At 42.5% G+C, this 17,804-nt stretch overlaps 1 protein-coding gene across 5 annotated transcripts in view; it reads right to left on the minus strand.

Moving 5' to 3' along the window:
• Window positions 1-17,804, minus strand: part of BCAS3 (BCAS3 microtubule associated cell migration factor) — a 296,865-nt gene that overhangs the window by 205,208 nt on the left and 73,853 nt on the right. For all 5 annotated transcript variants that reach the window (XM_059487012.1, XM_059487010.1, XM_059487013.1 and 2 more), the window contains exon 15: window positions 13,229-13,493. In XM_059487012.1, coding sequence (XP_059342995.1) covers window positions 13,229-13,493 — 265 coding nt within the window. The remainder of the gene's footprint in view (window positions 1-13,228; window positions 13,494-17,804) is intronic.

Below are 17,804 nucleotides of genomic sequence, written 5' to 3' on the forward strand. Positions count from 1 at the left end.
TTTGTGATAAGTATCTGGCCTGAGCATCCATCAATACGTTTTAAGAGAAATAGAAAGGCTTTAATGAAGAACAAGCCTATTGAAGTTCCCAGGGAGCAGATTTCATTAATAGCAATTTTCCTGCACCAACTCGGAATACAAAGAAAAAGGAAAAGGAAAAAAAAACTCAGCTCAGTTTTAAATCAGACTGAGATGCAATTAATTTTTTTTAGATCAGTTTAATAATGCATTTTTGTTTTTTTCAGAAAGGCATATGAATAGTTTTGTGCATGATTGTCTAATTAGTCACTGTTCCTGCAGCCAAGGCCTCTCTGGAAGTGTTTCCCTCTCCCATATTCCCCTGGATCCACACAGGCACAGCAAACACCAAAGGTACCAACTGAGGGAGCTCCAAATGTCTGTAAATTGTTTTCTATTGCTCGTTCAGAATCTAATGATTAACTCTGAACTGCTGATCCACAGGCTGGGCTGGAACAGCCCCTCTCCCCTCTCAAGGCACATTTCATGTCTCAGTCCCCTCTGCTCCCAGCTTCATGTGGTTTTCCATGTGCAAAGCCTTCAGCTGATTCCATGGATTATTTGCATGCAGAGAAATGAGGAATTTACAGATGTTCCTACACAAGGATGAGCTGCTTTGCTTCCATACAAGCTGAGAACTCCCAGAGCAGTGAAGGATACTTAGAAAACTGCAGGATTATCTCACCCCTTCAGATGTTTTTATTAATTGTAGGAACAACATCTTACAAATTCTTGAGTCTTGAGTTCATAGACTCATATATAAGGAAGCAAAATAACCCCCCAAAAAAGTACTAAATAAAAAAAATAAGAATGAAATTGTGAAAAATATATTCTGAAAGGGACTAAAATATGAGATGATTCTTCTTTGAGAAAGAAACCAAAAAACATCAGAAGGTCAAGCATTTAATTTGTAACTATGTATTTGGAAGTATAGCTAAATCTGATGTATACAAACCTCAATAAAAAAATAACTAAACCAGACCTCAGAACGCACAGCACTTCACAGCACAAACATGATAAAAAAATTCTGCTGTGACAAACGGAAAAGCTGTAAATACCAAACATATGTCACAATAACCATTGCCTGCCAACCTGCATTTTCTGCTGCAACAGTCAGTTGCTTCACTGCAAAAATTGTAATTAAAAGTGATAGTAGTCAAAAATTTAAAGTTAGAATGCTACAAAGAGGAGAGAAATTATTTTTGACAGGAAAGTTGTTCTTGTAAATCTGACTACAATAGTATTAAGATGGTGGGGATGATTAAGGTTAAAGAAAACCCCCTAATTTTCTGGTGTGCTGCTGTACCCATCCAGGAATCCAAAAATTACCCTTTCATTTCTCCAGCCCTTCCAAGGAGGAAGCTCCTGCAGCAAACAGGAGTTGTGTGTGCACAGGGCAGTCAGATCAGGCCAAAAGAGCACAAAGAATGCAGCCAAGCATCAACATTATTTCTACAGCTCCAGCCGTTGTTGATTCACTGTCAAAGGACAAGCAACAAATAAGCCAAAGTTTAGGTCTGGTAGAAATATCCAGGATTTTTCATCCAGCAGAATGCTGAACTCAAGTTACCTCCCAACATGTGGACAGTGCATTTAACTGTAAATGGCTGGAGACTGACACACACAGATCTCACCCTACAGACTAGCCCAGGAATGCTTTTATTGCCATCAATCATCACCACCACAATTCCAGGGCAAAGGTGTTCTCTCAAGGATCATTTCCAGTGGAGCATCCCAAGGAAGGAGGCACTTTCCCCTGGTAATCACCCTGAGCCCTCAGGACCCCGTGCAAGGCATGGGGTCAAGTATTTGTCTTTCCTTGGGCTGCCATAGAGGAGATTTTCATATTGGAGCTGTGCATGGGATACATTAGAGCCAGTCTAGGCCAGTAAATCTCTTACTAATTTTACTGAGGGACTTTCAAAAAGCTGAGGATGCCATGGCTCTGGAGTCTGACAAGTTTATTTGCAAGTGCAGCCTTACCTTGGGCAAACATTGCCTACTGAGACACAGAAAACCCAATGCACTGGGTTTGGACCTGTTTGCTGAGAGTCTGCAAAACCACCACCCCCTCACCCCCCAAACCTGAGCCACTCTTTTCCAGACGTTTTACTCCACTGACACTCAAAGGAGAAATGGATTAAGCTGAGGATAAAAGTGAAGAAAGCAAACAACAATGGGCTTTGTTGTCAGAGGGAGGGAGCGGCCGGGCCGAGCCGAATTCCCACAGCGGCCATCACTGACAGACTCACTTCCAGCGAGGAAAAGAGGGAGGCCTGCAAGTGCCGGACAAAAGAAATCCCAGCAGACAAAGGAAAAACAAATTAAAAGCACCATTATAAAATACAGATGCTATAAGGAAAATAAACTTCACAAGATTTAGGGGCTTTTGACAAAGCTGGACATCTGTGGAAAAGCCATCAGGAGCAGCTCTCCCAGGTATGGCTGGACAGGCTCGGGGTGCCACAGCATCGCTGCCCTCCTCACCCCCTGGGCAGAGACACCCCCAGCTCACCACAAACCTCAGATGTTACATCTCTAAGTTACTCTGTATGAGATCAAAACGTTTGATCAAATCACGCTTTTTAAAGTTTTCAATCTGTGTTTTTGGATAAGAAATGAAAGCTACATCAAGGGGAAAACATTCAAGACTTGCAAGCTTCTAACACTGCTCAAAAAGCAATCAAACAACTGAAAGCAATTAATACAGTTACATGTCCTCCTCTGATCAACTAAGAGTCTTGATGAATTCAGGCCAGATTTCAAATTGGTCAGCGTTTGAGCAGAGCACTTGGGGGCACTGCTGTCAGAGATCATCTCTGAGGAGAGAGGAGGAGAAACACCCTGATTTCTGGCACTACTAATGACACAATCAGACATCCAAATGCAGCTTGGCAGGGACATTCCCCGGCCCCAAGGATTGCACTCAGCAGCAACACAGTGTGGCAAAAAGGCTTTATAGGATCCTGAAGAATGATGTGGAGGAAGCTCTTGCTCCTCTGTTCTTCAGTCCATGCACAGCACCACATTAATGCAAGCAAATCACTTCTTATCTGATTTCAAATGAGTTTGAATCTATCAGTTCCACAGATCCTATTGGTGCATAGAAATGAACTCCTAAATCACAGCCAAGCTTAAAACCAAAACTACACCCTCATACCTAAGGGATGCAAACACCAACTTATCAACAAACTGAAATTAAACCTTTTTAGCTGTTAAATTTCAGCCTGTGTATGACATGTCTCCAAGTGCTGCAGGATTTTCTTTGGTGTAAACTGTCAGTGAGCAAAGCAAAGAGGACTTGGCCCAGACAATTTTTTTTCTGGTAGGAAAGTAATGATCAGAAGGATTTTAGCTTCTCTGTACACTTTATTTGAAAAACTAAAGTGGTATCAAGCACCTCTCAGCCTTATAATAAAATGCTTCTATGTTGATTTTTTCCATTTTTCCATTACTCCAATACAAAAAGCTTAGTAATGCATTGTCATTAAAATTCAAACCCTACTTGATTAGCTTTTATATCTTCCAGTATTTAACAGACTCCATTTCAAAGGGTACCACGGAGTCTACTGACATTAACACTACATATAAACATCTATAATTTGGTAAATAAAAATGCAGTAACTCCAGGCTATGCAATCATGTGGAGGCCAAGTTACAGGAAAATTAACCATGTTTGGCCATTATTTCTGTTTAGTGTAACACTGAGGATTCCTCAGCTAAACATTCCCTAATTGTATAATGCAAGGGAAATAAAATCCTCTCTAACTGGTAGGCAAAAAACGGCAGGAAAACCAGAAGTGTCATGGATGTGGTGGTTTATTTTGCTTTGCTTTTTATTCAACACAAGAAGTTTCCCGGATGAGAATGGAAAGCTTCCCAGCTTCAGTTCCAAGACTTTCACCCTCGTTTCTGACCTTTCCTCAGACATGTTCCAGTATAATCTGTAATCTACTACAGTCGGAAGAGGAAACAGCAGCGCCCTGGTGAGAAACGCTGCCTTGTGACCCGAGCGGAGAAGGCAGCGGAAGCAATGCTGGCTCACGGAGCCCCTGGAAGAGCCTGACAGACAAACCCAGCAACGGGAAACACACCCAGCACCACGAGCCCTAATTACTGCCAAAGTGGGCTCCTGCTTTCATGTTTTGTTTTATTCAGTCCAACATGTGTTATCTTTCTTTGTAGAATGCTAGACATTTTCCTAGAAAAAGTCAGGAAACGGATTATTTTAGTTAACGATCGCCTCTCAATTAAAGTTACATTGCCATTTCCTTGAATTGTGTCCTATCAAATTTAAACTCATTTCACACCCTAACCCTCAATATTCCCAGTACAATTAGACCCATTAAAGGAGGAATATTATGTCTTAGCTCCTGTACACATATCAAGTAGCTACTCAGAGCTAAACCTATCACTAACTTGCTTCCATTGGAATGGACGGGAGAAAATAACGTAGCCGGTTGTTATTGTAACATTTAAATCCGTTTGATATGGAACCTTTGGAAACACAGCTGCACTAAATCTCACGGTCACCCTAAGAGAGCAGAGCTTGCTCTCTGCTTGCATCCAGGCAAGGCATGTGATGGTGACAGCCCCAAAGTCAGAGTGCTCAGCAGAGACACACAAGCGCCAGCCCAAGTGTCTCGGTCACTGCTGGGACAGAGTCCCCTGCCCTCTCACCCCAGCTCCTTGAACTTCAGCAACATCCACTCAAAATCTGAACATGGCCTCATAACAGTCCCTTCCTCCCTCTGGAGTTTTTCTACTATCTTCAGTTTCAGGAACTTTGTCCCTCAGTTATGAAGTGTCCCACTCACTGATACTCAATAATCTCTTGTGCTCAGCAGAGAAGGAACTTCCATGACCCCTTTGCTGCCTCTACCTGGACAAAGATGGATTTCCTTAGAGAACAACCCCTCCACCATCACACACACAAATCTGGCATAATAATCATCTTTCAGGACTTATTTAACTAAAAATACTGTTTGTGCAAGGCTCAGGTCCATGTATGGGCAAAGCTCGAAATAAACCCAACCAAACTGGTTTGCCAGCTGTTGGCTCCAGGCTCTGTGCAGGCAGCGGCGGCAACGCTTCAGCTGGGCTGTTCCAGATGGTGTTACCAGCCAGAACAGCCAATCTGGCCACCCTCTGCTGGGTCCTCTCCAGCAAAGGCCAAGCCCATCCTCTTTGAAACAGATCTTGCACCTTCAGCTCTCCACTGATGGGAACAGTGCAGGATTAGTTTCTTACAAGTACTACAGGTATGGCAGCACGGTGTGCTGCAAACAAGCCCGAAGGAGCAGTGCCATCCTCCCCAGCACGTGGCTGTAAGGGAGCTCTGGAACAGAGGCTGTGGCTACCACAGCTCTGGGCTGGGGTTTGCAAACTCTTGAGAGGACAGGACTGTGTGAGCTCAGACTAACAGTGCACTAATGAGGTTATCGTGCAGGCAGCCTCCGGGCGCTGGGGAGAGGCTCTGTTGCTCCGATTTCTTGCACATGGGAATTTTGCTAACACTGTCTGCTGGTGAATGATGAAGCGCTTGAGAAAACAAGAATGCACTATTGCTGCCCCTCGTTGTGTCCATCCATCATAATTCACATCAGCACAGACTTCAATTCAAAGCCTTCTTTCAGAACGACTCCGAGATGCTTCAGCATTGTAAACTTTGGAAAGTTTTGGTGTCTCAGACTTCTCTTCCAAATGACACAGAATAAAATTATTTTTATGAGCTTAATGTCTTTTGTACTGAGACAGCACAGTCAGAAAAACTCATCTGCTGGTCATAGAAACTGCAGAATGAACTGGGCTGGGAATTTCTGAAGGACATCTCTGTGTGCAAAAGTGTTCAGTGAGGAGATAGGGAAAGTTTAATGGCATCCCCTTACCCAAAGGGCTGAGCTAACTACAATTTATTTTGATGATAAACTACATGTTAATACATTTGTGATTTTTTTTATCCTCACCTTTCCATCTCTGCCTTATTTTCCCTCCAGTTGCAACCATAAAAACAAATATTTCCACATCTGAATTCAATCCCGGTTGAATACAGGAGATTTATCCCAAGACATGTAGGAAAAAAAAAGTGCCTTGAGAACCACTGCATTTGAGAACTTGATAATAATATCCATGGGTAATTATAATAAATGGCTTGTCTGAAACACCCATAGGATAGGAACTGAAGCAATCTGTCCCTCCTGCACCCACCACACACCCTTGGCAACTCTGCTCTTTTACCCATGACCGTTGAGGATGTTTTCTGGCTCTGTGACAGCATCGTGACTCAGGTCATGAGAAGTGTCAAAGATGCATTTCCTTGAGATGGGAAAAAGCAACTGATTTTAACAGCCCACAAGGGCTAAGTGAAAAAGAATAAGCTCAATCAGCATATTTAAGGGTAAAGATAAACCTTTTAAAAGATAGAAGTACATTTTATTTCTAATCTTAATGCTTACATTTCTTTCCATAAAGTGTTTACATTTTTCAGGCTACCAAAGATGCACAGTTGATTAAATGCCTTACTTAAGAATAATAAACTGGAAAAAAAAAGAGGGCAGCAAGGGCAACACCCATTTACTGCATAATCCATCACCAATCATACAGACAGAAAGTCTGATTCAGGCTGCACACACCAGGGAGCAGCCCTGGATTCCCAGAATACCCACGGCCAGGGGAAGTGGAAGGTGTTGGGGCTTGAACTCAGCATGTCCATCAGATAAAATGATTGTTCCCACCAGCTCTTGCCCCATTCCTTCCCCTCGTTGGTTACTTACACGGAGCTTCACATGCTTTCACCTTCCCTCATGCCAAACCTCCCTTGTCACGCAACACCCTCCATACTCAAACCTCCTCCTTCAGCTGATACAGTCTCTTGAAAAACTCTAGATTCTACTTTCTCACCTTCTGATCCAACATATTACAGGCTCGTATCAGGTGAGCAAAGCTACTTTCTGTCATTTCACCGATGGCAGCTCCCTTGAACCACTTACATTCCTTGACCCACCAACAAATGTCTGGACTGCAGTGTCTCTCTGTGCTAGCCCACTCTTCTCCTGACCTAATTCCAGCCTTTCCCCTTTGTGCTTTGGCCATGAACCATGCAGAGAATCTTTCCTGCGTCACTCCTTCAGTGACCAACTCTTTTCAGCTGCTCTGTAACTCCAAATCTCAATCCTAGTGATGGCTTTTATGCTGATCACACTCATTTCAGCTGTACATAAGTGTACCTAACCCTCTGAACTGAGGCACTGAGAAAATGTAAAGTCAAGCATGTTCCTTATCATAGATCATTCATATCATTATTTATCAATTTCCAATTGGCAACTGCAAAACCCGATCAAAGCACTGCATCAGCTGCAGGATGTCTTTATTACTTGCAGTGTACAAAAAGGAAATGCACTAGCCTGTTTTTTATGTACCTGGTTAGCTGGGGAGATTTGCAGATGGAAAAACATGGGTTTACCGTAAACTAAGAGGGAGTAATCAAAGGAACAATTGAAATAACCATAGAATTACAAACTGTCATTCAGTAAGTCGTTTTCAGATAAACACTTAAAATTCCAGTTAGCACTTTGTGGACTCCCTCACTACCTGACTCTGACACATCAGCACTTGACCCTCTCAAAATTTCCTTCCATTTGATGTTACCAAGACTGAAATCATCCATCTTGACAGGCAAACTTCAGTGGGACGCTCACATCTGTGGTAATCCCACTCCTCTCTGCCTTCCCCTTTCCCTTCACCTCATGATCCATCTCTGCCATCACAGTCTCCTGTGTGCTGCTGATTATTTCCCCTCTGTCTGTCTGCCCACAACCTTACTGAAACAGTTTGCTCTGACCACTGCTGCAGCATTTGCTGTGCTAAATCACCCAGTCATAGATTTTTACACTCCCTCTCTCCAGAGCTGCAATTCCCTTCTGATGTCCGTCTCCTTCAATTTTCAATCTATCCACAATATTTGAAATTTTTCCTTCAAATATCAACACAAACATGTCCTAGTCTTCGATCTGCGCTGTTTACAAAAACCTGCTTCAGAAACACTTGATGTGCAGACACGAACTTCCCTTGTGACAGAATTTATCAGTCTACTTCCCTACTTATCTGAAGGGAATGGATCTTTTCCTTCCACTTCAGGAACTATCCAAAATACACCACCCACTTCTTTCACTCCACTGATTCTCTACCGATTATCAAAAAAAAAAAAAAAGGAGGAGGGGAAAAAAGGCAGCTAAACCACAGCAAACACAGCTTCCTAAAATCCAGTTAGCTGCTGGCCAATTCCCAAATTGGTGATTCCAGCTCTTCCCACCTCTTCTCCCAGCCCTACATATGGGACCTTCCATCACCACCACCGGGACTGCTTAAGAAAGAAAGAATCATCATAGAATCACAGAATGGTGTCTAAAAGTCACTAGCAGAAAATTCCCACCAGGTAAATTAATTTTGGGCTTTTTCTCAACCGTCTTAAAACCGTGAAGAGAAACTTCAGGTGAAGGTGTAAAGGGAATCGCTCGATGCTTCAGGCAGCACAGCGAATGTGGAGGGTTTCTATTTGGAAGTAAATAAATATTTACGATGCCCATGCAAGCAGCTCAGTGCCTGAATTAGTGAAAAAGAGAGGGGTTTATTCTCATCGCCACCATTTGTCCGTGTTACGGCGGCTCCACGCCGGGTCCCCCCTCAGGGCCGGCCCCGCCTGAGGCGCCATGGCCGGGGAGAGGGCGCCCCCTGCAGGCCCTGGCCGTGAAGCGGGAGCGCTGAGGGAGCCGCCGCGGCCGGGCCGAAATCTGCGCTAAGAAACGGAGCTGCAAAAGGAATTATTTCAAATTGTTTGAAATGACGCTTAAATTTAAAAAGAGCCGAGTGTGACGCTGTGGAGAAGCACGACAATAATACAAATAGGAATGTTAAAAGGACGATAAAACAACGCGGGCCGATGCTGCAGCTCGCTCTGCTGTTTCCGCACAAACTTCTACAAAGAGGAAACTTAAACTTAATAGAGAGTTTTTTCAAGAACCGTTCTCAGCGTTTCGTGAAGGAACTGCCCTCCAGTGCTTTAAGTTATTATACAGTTAATTTTCTTTGAAACTATTTTTGTCTGCCTTTCTCTAAATAGGTGGTTTCTTAAGTGAGTGTTACTTAAAGGAAACCAATCTGTTTTTCAGGAAGGGCTGATGATGTCAGTCCTTTCAACTCTGCTTTCCCATAAGAATTCTTCTAGTAAAAGGAGTTTCACTCTGGGAAATAGTGAAAAGTAACATGAAAATATGTAAAGCATCTCAGGCTGCATGTTTATCAAACTTCCAGTCTTATGCTTGGATTTTAATCATATTATGATTGTGACAAATTAAGGAAAAGCAAGAGAAAACCTTTTGATTTTTAAACTTAGAAAAGATTTTGCAATGAAAAACGTGCCATACTAAAATATTTATAAAGAGATAAATACAAGCCTGAATACACTGTATAGAGAACAACATGGTTTTTTAGTAATTCTAAATTTATATACTCCCTCTCAGTGTCGGTATTAAATCTGAAACAGAACCACGGCGTACTATGAACAGTTTTTTGGCAAATAAATAAATACTTCAATCCCCAATGAAATGCAAGGCAAATTCAGAGAGTATCATATTATTATAGAATATTTTTAGTAGGTGTGGATGTGTTGCTGTAGATCCAACGTTAACTTACTGGATTATTATTTGTTCTGGTGCTGGAAATTCCTGCAGCCAACAGCAGCGAAAACCGAATGAGCAGAGCTGCAGACTTTATTTCACTTACTGGTGGTGCAAGAACCAATAACATTCTGTAAGTTTTAATTTGCAGGATTAAAATAATTGGAGTTACGTGTAGTTTTCAACCGTCCAAGTAAAGCATTGCATTTTTACAGCTAAATTCTCCTTGCTATTCATATGTGTCCTGAAGAGAAGACAGAGAAGTTTGCAACACCAAGGGCATGCTCTGCTTTAACAACTCATCCCTTAATCCTCACAGCCTACCTGTGAGACAGGTAAGGACCCTAAACCCAATTTTATACAAATGAAATGGTCACATAAGGCCACATTTTACCCTAATGTTCACCCCAACAACCAACCGATGCTGTAATAGTCTTATAATAGTAAAGCCCATAAAAGGCTCCCGACATAACTCAGATATTCCTGACAACACACTCTGGCAATCCAAGGGAATGACAAAAATACAACCTCACTGCATTAACAGACAGAACAGCCCAAACAAAATCTCTGTCGGCTCTTAAAGGTGCAAAGGAAATATCTCTTCATCATCCTCTATTTAACAGTTTACTTCATTCTGCTAGAAAGAACAAAGCCAAACAATGATTCATTTGGAAATGAAATCATCCCTACCCCCAGCAAAGGCTGACATTGTGTGGGTAAACAGTCCTAGGGTGCTCCAACACAATGTAAATAGATTGCCTTGCTACTATATACACAAACAGTTGCAAACAGTTTCATTTTGAGACTTGGAGGAAAAAAACAAGTGAGAAAAATACGACAGAGCCCGAGCTCTGGAAATATTTACAAGAACAAAAGCTAATCACAAGTTACTATCAATAAGTTACAATTGCTAAGCAAAAGGGAAGATAAGACAGATATCAGCATAAAGATTAAAAGTAGTTTTTTAATGTAGGGTTCACTGAAAATTGGAAACTATGTAAGAGGAAAATCGTGATGATGTGACTCCACAAAGAAAAATCCTCCAGTTAGCCTCAATCTCCTCTGAATCAGTCACTTGATTAATCAACACCTTGTCCCAGAGCAGTGGTGCTCTCCAGGACATGGTCTCTGGCTTTATTTCCATTCTAATCATCTGCACTTAGAGGGGTGATTAAGGAACATAACAGTTATTCTTCTTGAGGAAAGCTGCAAAATTAAAGTCATTCCACACGCGGGGAACACAGAGATTATTGCTGTTGTCACACAGCAGAGAGCTGACAGACAAAATCAGCTGAATAAAATTCACCAAGGGTTGCAGAGCTTAGAAGTAAAGCAAAGAATGAAACCCAGAACTGCTCTTTTCAGTTTCGAGTACTCGTTTACACTTCTGTCACCAGACTGCCGGGACTCCTCCAAACAACAATAATTTAACATTATAATATGGTAAGGAGCTGTTACAATCTGAATAAACACATCTTAGCTCACAAATTAAAATAATCATCGGTCTCTGCCTAATCCTGCTGCCACACACACACACACACAATCCCTCTGCTGAAAGTCGCTCTGAACTTCAGGGGTCTTTTACAAGTTGATGATAAATGGCTTTTTATAAAAAGCTTAGAATAGGGTTCAATATCCTGCCTGCCTTCAGCCAGGGGAACTGAAAGATTACTGAAATGAAAACGCAGCAATAAAATTACTGAAAATATTACAGTATTTTACCGAATGGACTCTTTCAAACACAACTATTTTTTTCCTTGATTTTTTAAGGCATCTGTGCTAACTCCTCTACAAATCCCCACAAATTTCTCATGGAAAAGATTCGTATGAAGTTTTGCAAGTTCCCAACACACAATCATAGCACGTGTCCAACTTCTGCCCTGCAGAAGTGATGAGCACAATCTGAGTGAAGTCCTCCAGGAATCAAAGGCACCTTCCTGCCTTAATTCTCAGCACCCATGTGCAGACTTCCAGTGGAGCTGTTTGTTTAAACAGATCTCATTTTCAAGCACTGATGGCTGCACAGAGATCTTGAAAGAAATCTGATTTATTATCTTTCAAGACAGACATCTGCAAACTGAAGGCCCAGAACTCTTGAACACTGCCCTGAAAGCTGCTGCCTTTCTCTGTGACTCGTCCATGCACGCCTGTCTCCCACCTCCACCACTGAGCATCCTGAAACTGCTGATTCTTCTTTTTAGAAAGTGTCAAATCTATTCAAAACTTCAAATGTACCTTGGAGGATTGTAAAGGCAACAACTCACTGCAATTTCCCTGGACAGAAAATAGAATTGGCTGGGTGATAGCCACAAATTGACAGTTCCTTCCTCTCCTCTCCATGATGCTCACAGTTACAAGCAGTTGGATGTGCCATAGCAAACCTTTGGAGCACTCCCCAGCCTGCTTCAGGCTGAGCTGCTGTACAGAGATGAGAGGAAGTGAAATGGTGGATACACAACTGGCTCCAAAGAGGAAGAAAGTTTAGAGCACGTTTTGGGTGCCTTCCAGTGGCTCCAGGCAGAAGAGGATGGCTCCAGAACAGCCATGCACAAACCTTTGTTCAGAGAAGTCCAAAGAAAGGCAAAAATAGAGAGGGTTGTTCTGAGACAAGTCTGGTTCCCTTAATAATCACCAAGTCATAAAGCAGTTCCTTTGATTCAGAAATCCCACAAAGGTTCTCTCTATAGCAGAAAGCCCAGCACATAGTTGGGCTTTCACAAGAGCTCCTAATCCTACTCATAATTAGGGCAGAGGGACTGTTCCTGGCCATTTTTAATACTCTCAGGCTGGAAAAGGGTGGCTACCCCAAACAAGCTGCTATTCAAACTTCCACTTCCATGGAACTTGTGACTTACTCTCCAACAGAAAGGAGGCATAAGGATGCAGCAAATCCTGAATGCAAGCAAAACAGCTTGTAGCACAGACCCCATGAAAGAGGAAGGCTGAAAGCAAAGATAAACTGGAAAAGCTGTGACATTGATAATTTTTGAACATTTTTTGAAGCTCCCCTTCACATCCTTCGAGTTTTTCCAGGAACAGGATGGACAGATCAATTCTGACAGATTTCTTTACCTTTACACATTATTTGTCACATTGTTCCCACACACACAAAAAGTAGACACAAATCTGTGCCATCAGCTCCCCACTGCCTTGTTCCCACATTTTTCCTCAAGCAGTACTATTGTAGATATCCAGATGTGCTTTGTGATCATCAAGGCCAATGAGCAACGAGAATTTTAGGCAATAAAATTCTTTGAATACAGACCAGCTTACTGCCTGTGTGCTACATGGAAACAAAACCTGAAACGTAAAGACTCCCAACCTTTCAGTTTTGAGTAGAAATTATTAACCCATCTGTGATAGGACTGTTTACTGAAAGCAAAGTGCAAAACTAGAACTGATTTTTCCGAAGCGTTTCCACCTTGGCTCGTTCCTGCAGTATCTGCATACATAACATATTTTTGCACAATATCTACAGCATTTTATGAAATGCATACCATGCTCATGACAGAAAGGAAGGAAGGAAGTGGATTTACCATGGAGAGGTGAGCCAGAGGGGCTGCTGGACAGGCCGGGCACGGGGCTGCAGCGCCCGCCCTGCTTCGACGTCAGCTCCTGCTCGATCTCCTCCAGCCCCGCACTCTTCTGGAAGCGGCTCATGCGATTGACCACCCGTGGGGACATGTGGGTCCTGACACAGGGCTGGCCCCCGTAGGGATTGATGGGGAACACGTGGGAGGTGCCTCGGAGCGTGCTGACCACCACCCAGCGGCAGTCGTGGCTGAAGGAGATGTCCTGTACCTGGAAAAAAGGGTGACAGGGGAATGAAGCCACCAACGTGCACGCCTCCAACACAGGGGGTGTGTCTCAAACACAAATCTGAACTGGAAATGGCAAAAAAAACCCCTTCACATTTAGGCAATAACTTGAATTTTGGTGCATTTATCAATGGACTTCGTATTCAGTATATACACTGTAATTCACAGTTCCAAATTTTGTGTACTTTTCAACATATTCTGAGATTATGACAACAAACCATGCTGCAAAGTGCTGCAGAAAGCCACAAGATCTTGATATAGTTTTCAAACAGAATTTTGTTCTAAAAAGAGCTGGGAAATTGTTTCAATTACATGTTTTGTATTTGCTTGTTTAATCTTCAGAGATTGCCCAAAAACGGGAAAAGGGAGGGATGAGAACAAAAGAGAGAGATCTCACCACTGGGCCTGATTTTGACAAATACTGGCACAAGTCTTATTTTAGCTTAAAATGGTCAGTTTTGAAGCAAATATAAAAATACAGTTAAACATTTTCCACTAGGGTTACTCCTTGCATAGATCTCAGATACGAAGTCCAGAAGGATTTAATTCTCTTTCAAGTGTGCTTTACACAACGCTTTGATGGAAAGCAAATTCTTGTTCCTGAAGGAATGCTTTAAAAGAGAGATTAAAGTTTGTTTCCAAGCCTGTCCTGGCAGACAACTCAAGAAAACAAGTAGTCGAAGTTAAAATGATTTATCATAGACAAAAAAAGTCCTGAAACAATTGTTCCAAAAATGTTTTTAAAGGTAAAAGCTGACTAAAAGGAACCGTGGACACAAGTGGGATTTACCACAGCAAACAAATATATAGACGAAGGATTAGTTTTCATTATATTATTAAACAGCATAAGCTAAATAAAATTCTTTAAGATTTCGCTGAAGCCAGTTTTACAATGCACTAGGTACTCAAATTGGAGTGAACACTGATAAAATCTTGACAAATATTCCAGAAATGCACTCCAGCTATTCCAGACAAAAGCAGCAAAGTATTCATCCAAGTGCAAGTTTCCAACTGAGCCTGAAGCCTCGGAGATAAAAAAAGGATTTAAGTCTGGTGACTTGTGACAAGATATTTGATTGGCAGACTGTCACTACACAAAATGCTTCATCAACATTACCGAGATCAACTAAAACCAGCGCTGCACACCTGCCCCTTTCAGTCCTGGTGATATCCCCAAGGAGGCAGCTCAGAGAGCTCCCAAACCTGACAGCTTTGGCACTTCCAGGATTCAGCTCTGAACACCTACAGTGCAGCACTCGGAGCTCTGAGCTGGCTTACAAAGTGTTTCACCTTAACAGGCTGCTCAGAAGGGATTAGAGACCCCACAGGGATTAATAAGGGCTCCAAAGAACCCCAAAGGCCGTGGAGTCAGGGAAAACGATGGCTCCAAGAGTATTTTAGTACTTGCTGTTAAAGTGGCAAATTCTCCTGGTCAAAACCAAACATATGAACTGTGTAAAAACTGCCACTCTCAGTTACAACAGAACTATGAGATGACAGAAAAAAAATTCCATCTCACTATAGCATGCAACAAAATGTGTGTTTCTACTTTAGTACTCAGTTTCCAGTTGGCACCCTGAGGGTTATGTTCCTTCAAAAACTACACACAACAGCCCTGGCAAATGACAACCCCAGCCAAGAAATGGGAAACAATCACTACAGGATGTTTTTTTTTTTCCTCAGTGTAAACATTACACAGAAAAAAGTATTCCTGATCTACAGGAAGAAAGTGTGGAACTCCGTAATCCCAAACGCTCTCTTTTAAAAAGTGCTCACAAACATTGGCTGCGGTCAGAGTGGGCATCGTGGCCATGGCTGCCTGAAACATGGCTGAAACCTCAAAGGCAGAAGGGTTGTGATGCTCAGGAATAACATGGAAAAAGTGCTGACAGGAGAGCGTGCAATGAATAAAGATTTACAGGAACGAAGCTATGAAACCCCGCTCAGCAGTGGCAGAGTATTTTGGAAGCTGCTGTTCCTCGTGATTCACCTACTGCTCACTGGTCTCATTTGTCTTTCACAGACCCAGGAGGAGCAGCAGAACCACAGGCAGTCCAAGGAGCTGATTCAGAGAATATTTCCAATTCCAAGGGCATGAATTAAACACGCTCACACCAAACCGGCACAAACCCATCTGTGCAACGCGAAGGAGCCCAGAACTCTCCAGGAGAACTGGAAGAAGGCTTGGACCAGGCTGAAAGGACAATGCTCATCGTGGCAGTCTCAGAAACAACTTCAAAAATCAGCTGTGTCCATGAATAAAGCCCTATAAATTATGCCTGGGCTGAGCTGTTCCCCACCACGTTCCTGTACATTATGCTGAGTTCTCGACTGCTCAGAGTATAAACAAACTGCACAGTGGCCCATTAGTGGTTTTCAAGTTTATGCTAAGCGTTGCAGTTTATTGCTGTTCTTTAGGTTAATGTACTATTATTTCATGTATTTATAATATATTTCTGGATTTGTTGTTAATTATGATGTAATGTTTAGATACCAAAGATCAATCAAGACCCCATAGTGTTTACAGATATATGTTAATAAAGTACAAAGTACAGCAGATCTCTCACGATGCAAAGTTTATTCCATAGCTCAAGGTCAATGCCACATTTAATACTCACGTCTGTATTTTAAAATTTTATCTATCCTCCTCTGTCTGGACCAGTAAAGGGAGTTACAGACCTGAAATTTTGTTTAATTTGGGAACCTGTAAGATGTTTTCAAATTCTTTTCAGTCTAGACTCTCCATCTTTCTTGCAGGCTCCCTTCAGGTACTGCAAGGCCACAAATGCACCACTCCAAAGCCTCTTTTGCAGGCTGAACAATCCCAATTCTCTCAGCCTTTCCTCATATGAGAGGGGCTCCAGCTCTCTAAACATTTTGGTGGCCCCCTCTGGACATCCTCCAAAAGGTCAGTGTGCTTCCTGTCTTCTCCTGCTTCCCTCCAATTATTCTTCTTTATAACTTCCACTTCTCTGTTTCCCTGTGTTTTGAACATTATGATGTAAAATCCTCCAGAAAACTGAATTAAAATGTAGCTACCACTCAGAGCCTGCCCTGAGTGACACATTCAGGTAATTTAATATACAGAGTCTTCCAAGGACACAGCACATGTGAGCAGCTCCACAGAGGATCAGCTTTCAATACTGTACAGATCAAAAAATAATTTCTGAATCACAGAATCACAGGATGGGTTGGGTTGGAAGGGCCACAGAAGCTCATCTGGCCCAAGCTCCCTGCTCAAACAGGGTCAGCCCAGAGCACCTGGCACAGGACTGTGTCCAGGTAAATCACATAACAGAAAACCAACCTCAGTGCTGAACCCTGGATTTCAACAATAATGATCAGAAATAAACCGCATTTTGATCTTCCTAGCACTCTTTTTTTCCACCCCTCTGTCAGTTGTGTGGAGTTACACCAGGTGCAATCTGTGTATTCTTGTGCATTTTACTGCATTTAATTAAACCTGGAGAGTAGGAGCAGCAGTGCTACAACAGGAACGTGACCTGTTCATGATCACTGTGCTGTGTCACAGAGAAAAAACACCCTGATTTGAAGCACAGGACTCAAGTATTGAATTATGCTGTGCAGGGAGATGGCAAAAAGAAAACACCAGTATCATTAAGCAATGAGAAAGAGCAGCAGTCCTGAGGAGGTAAGGGTCAAAATAAATTAGAAAACTGGTCTGTATGTGAATTTTCTTGGCTGAGAAAATTAAGGAAATGATGTAGCAACAAACATAAATGAAAAAATAATAAAATCATGGTCTACACAATATGATTTATCAGACCCACACAGACCCAACTGTGTCTCCCCAAGTCCTCAACAGTGATTTCAGTTCTGTGTAAAGCAAGGGCAGAATGTGGGCACAGGAGAGATCCATGTGGGGCCTTTAACAGAGCTGAGCTCTCTGTCAGTGTCTGAGCCTGCAAATGCTGCTCAGGGCTCAGCTCCCCAGGGCAGCCAAGCTGCTTCTGACTGCAGCAGCTTCTTCTTGGCAGCTCTCATCTGACGCTGATCAACTTCCCAAACCAATCTTGATTATTTCAAGCCCATCCCCAGCTTCTTTCCTAAAAATAAGAAAGTCTTCCTAGTTTTACAGAGTCTATTTCAATAACTGCATCTATGAGCATGTCACAGACAGGAAGGGATTTCTCAAGGCCATGAAGATTCACATCCAATACCTGGAAGTTGTTCCAATGTTTCACTACCTGGGCACAGGGTATGACACAACCCTGAGCAGTCTCTGTGGAATCACATCACTGAAACATTCCTGCATTCCCTGGAAAAGCCTCAC

Source organism: Ammospiza nelsoni, chromosome 21, assembly GCF_027579445.1.
Source record: "Ammospiza nelsoni isolate bAmmNel1 chromosome 21, bAmmNel1.pri, whole genome shotgun sequence".
In the NCBI taxonomy this organism is placed as follows: domain Eukaryota; kingdom Metazoa; phylum Chordata; class Aves; order Passeriformes; family Passerellidae; genus Ammospiza; species Ammospiza nelsoni.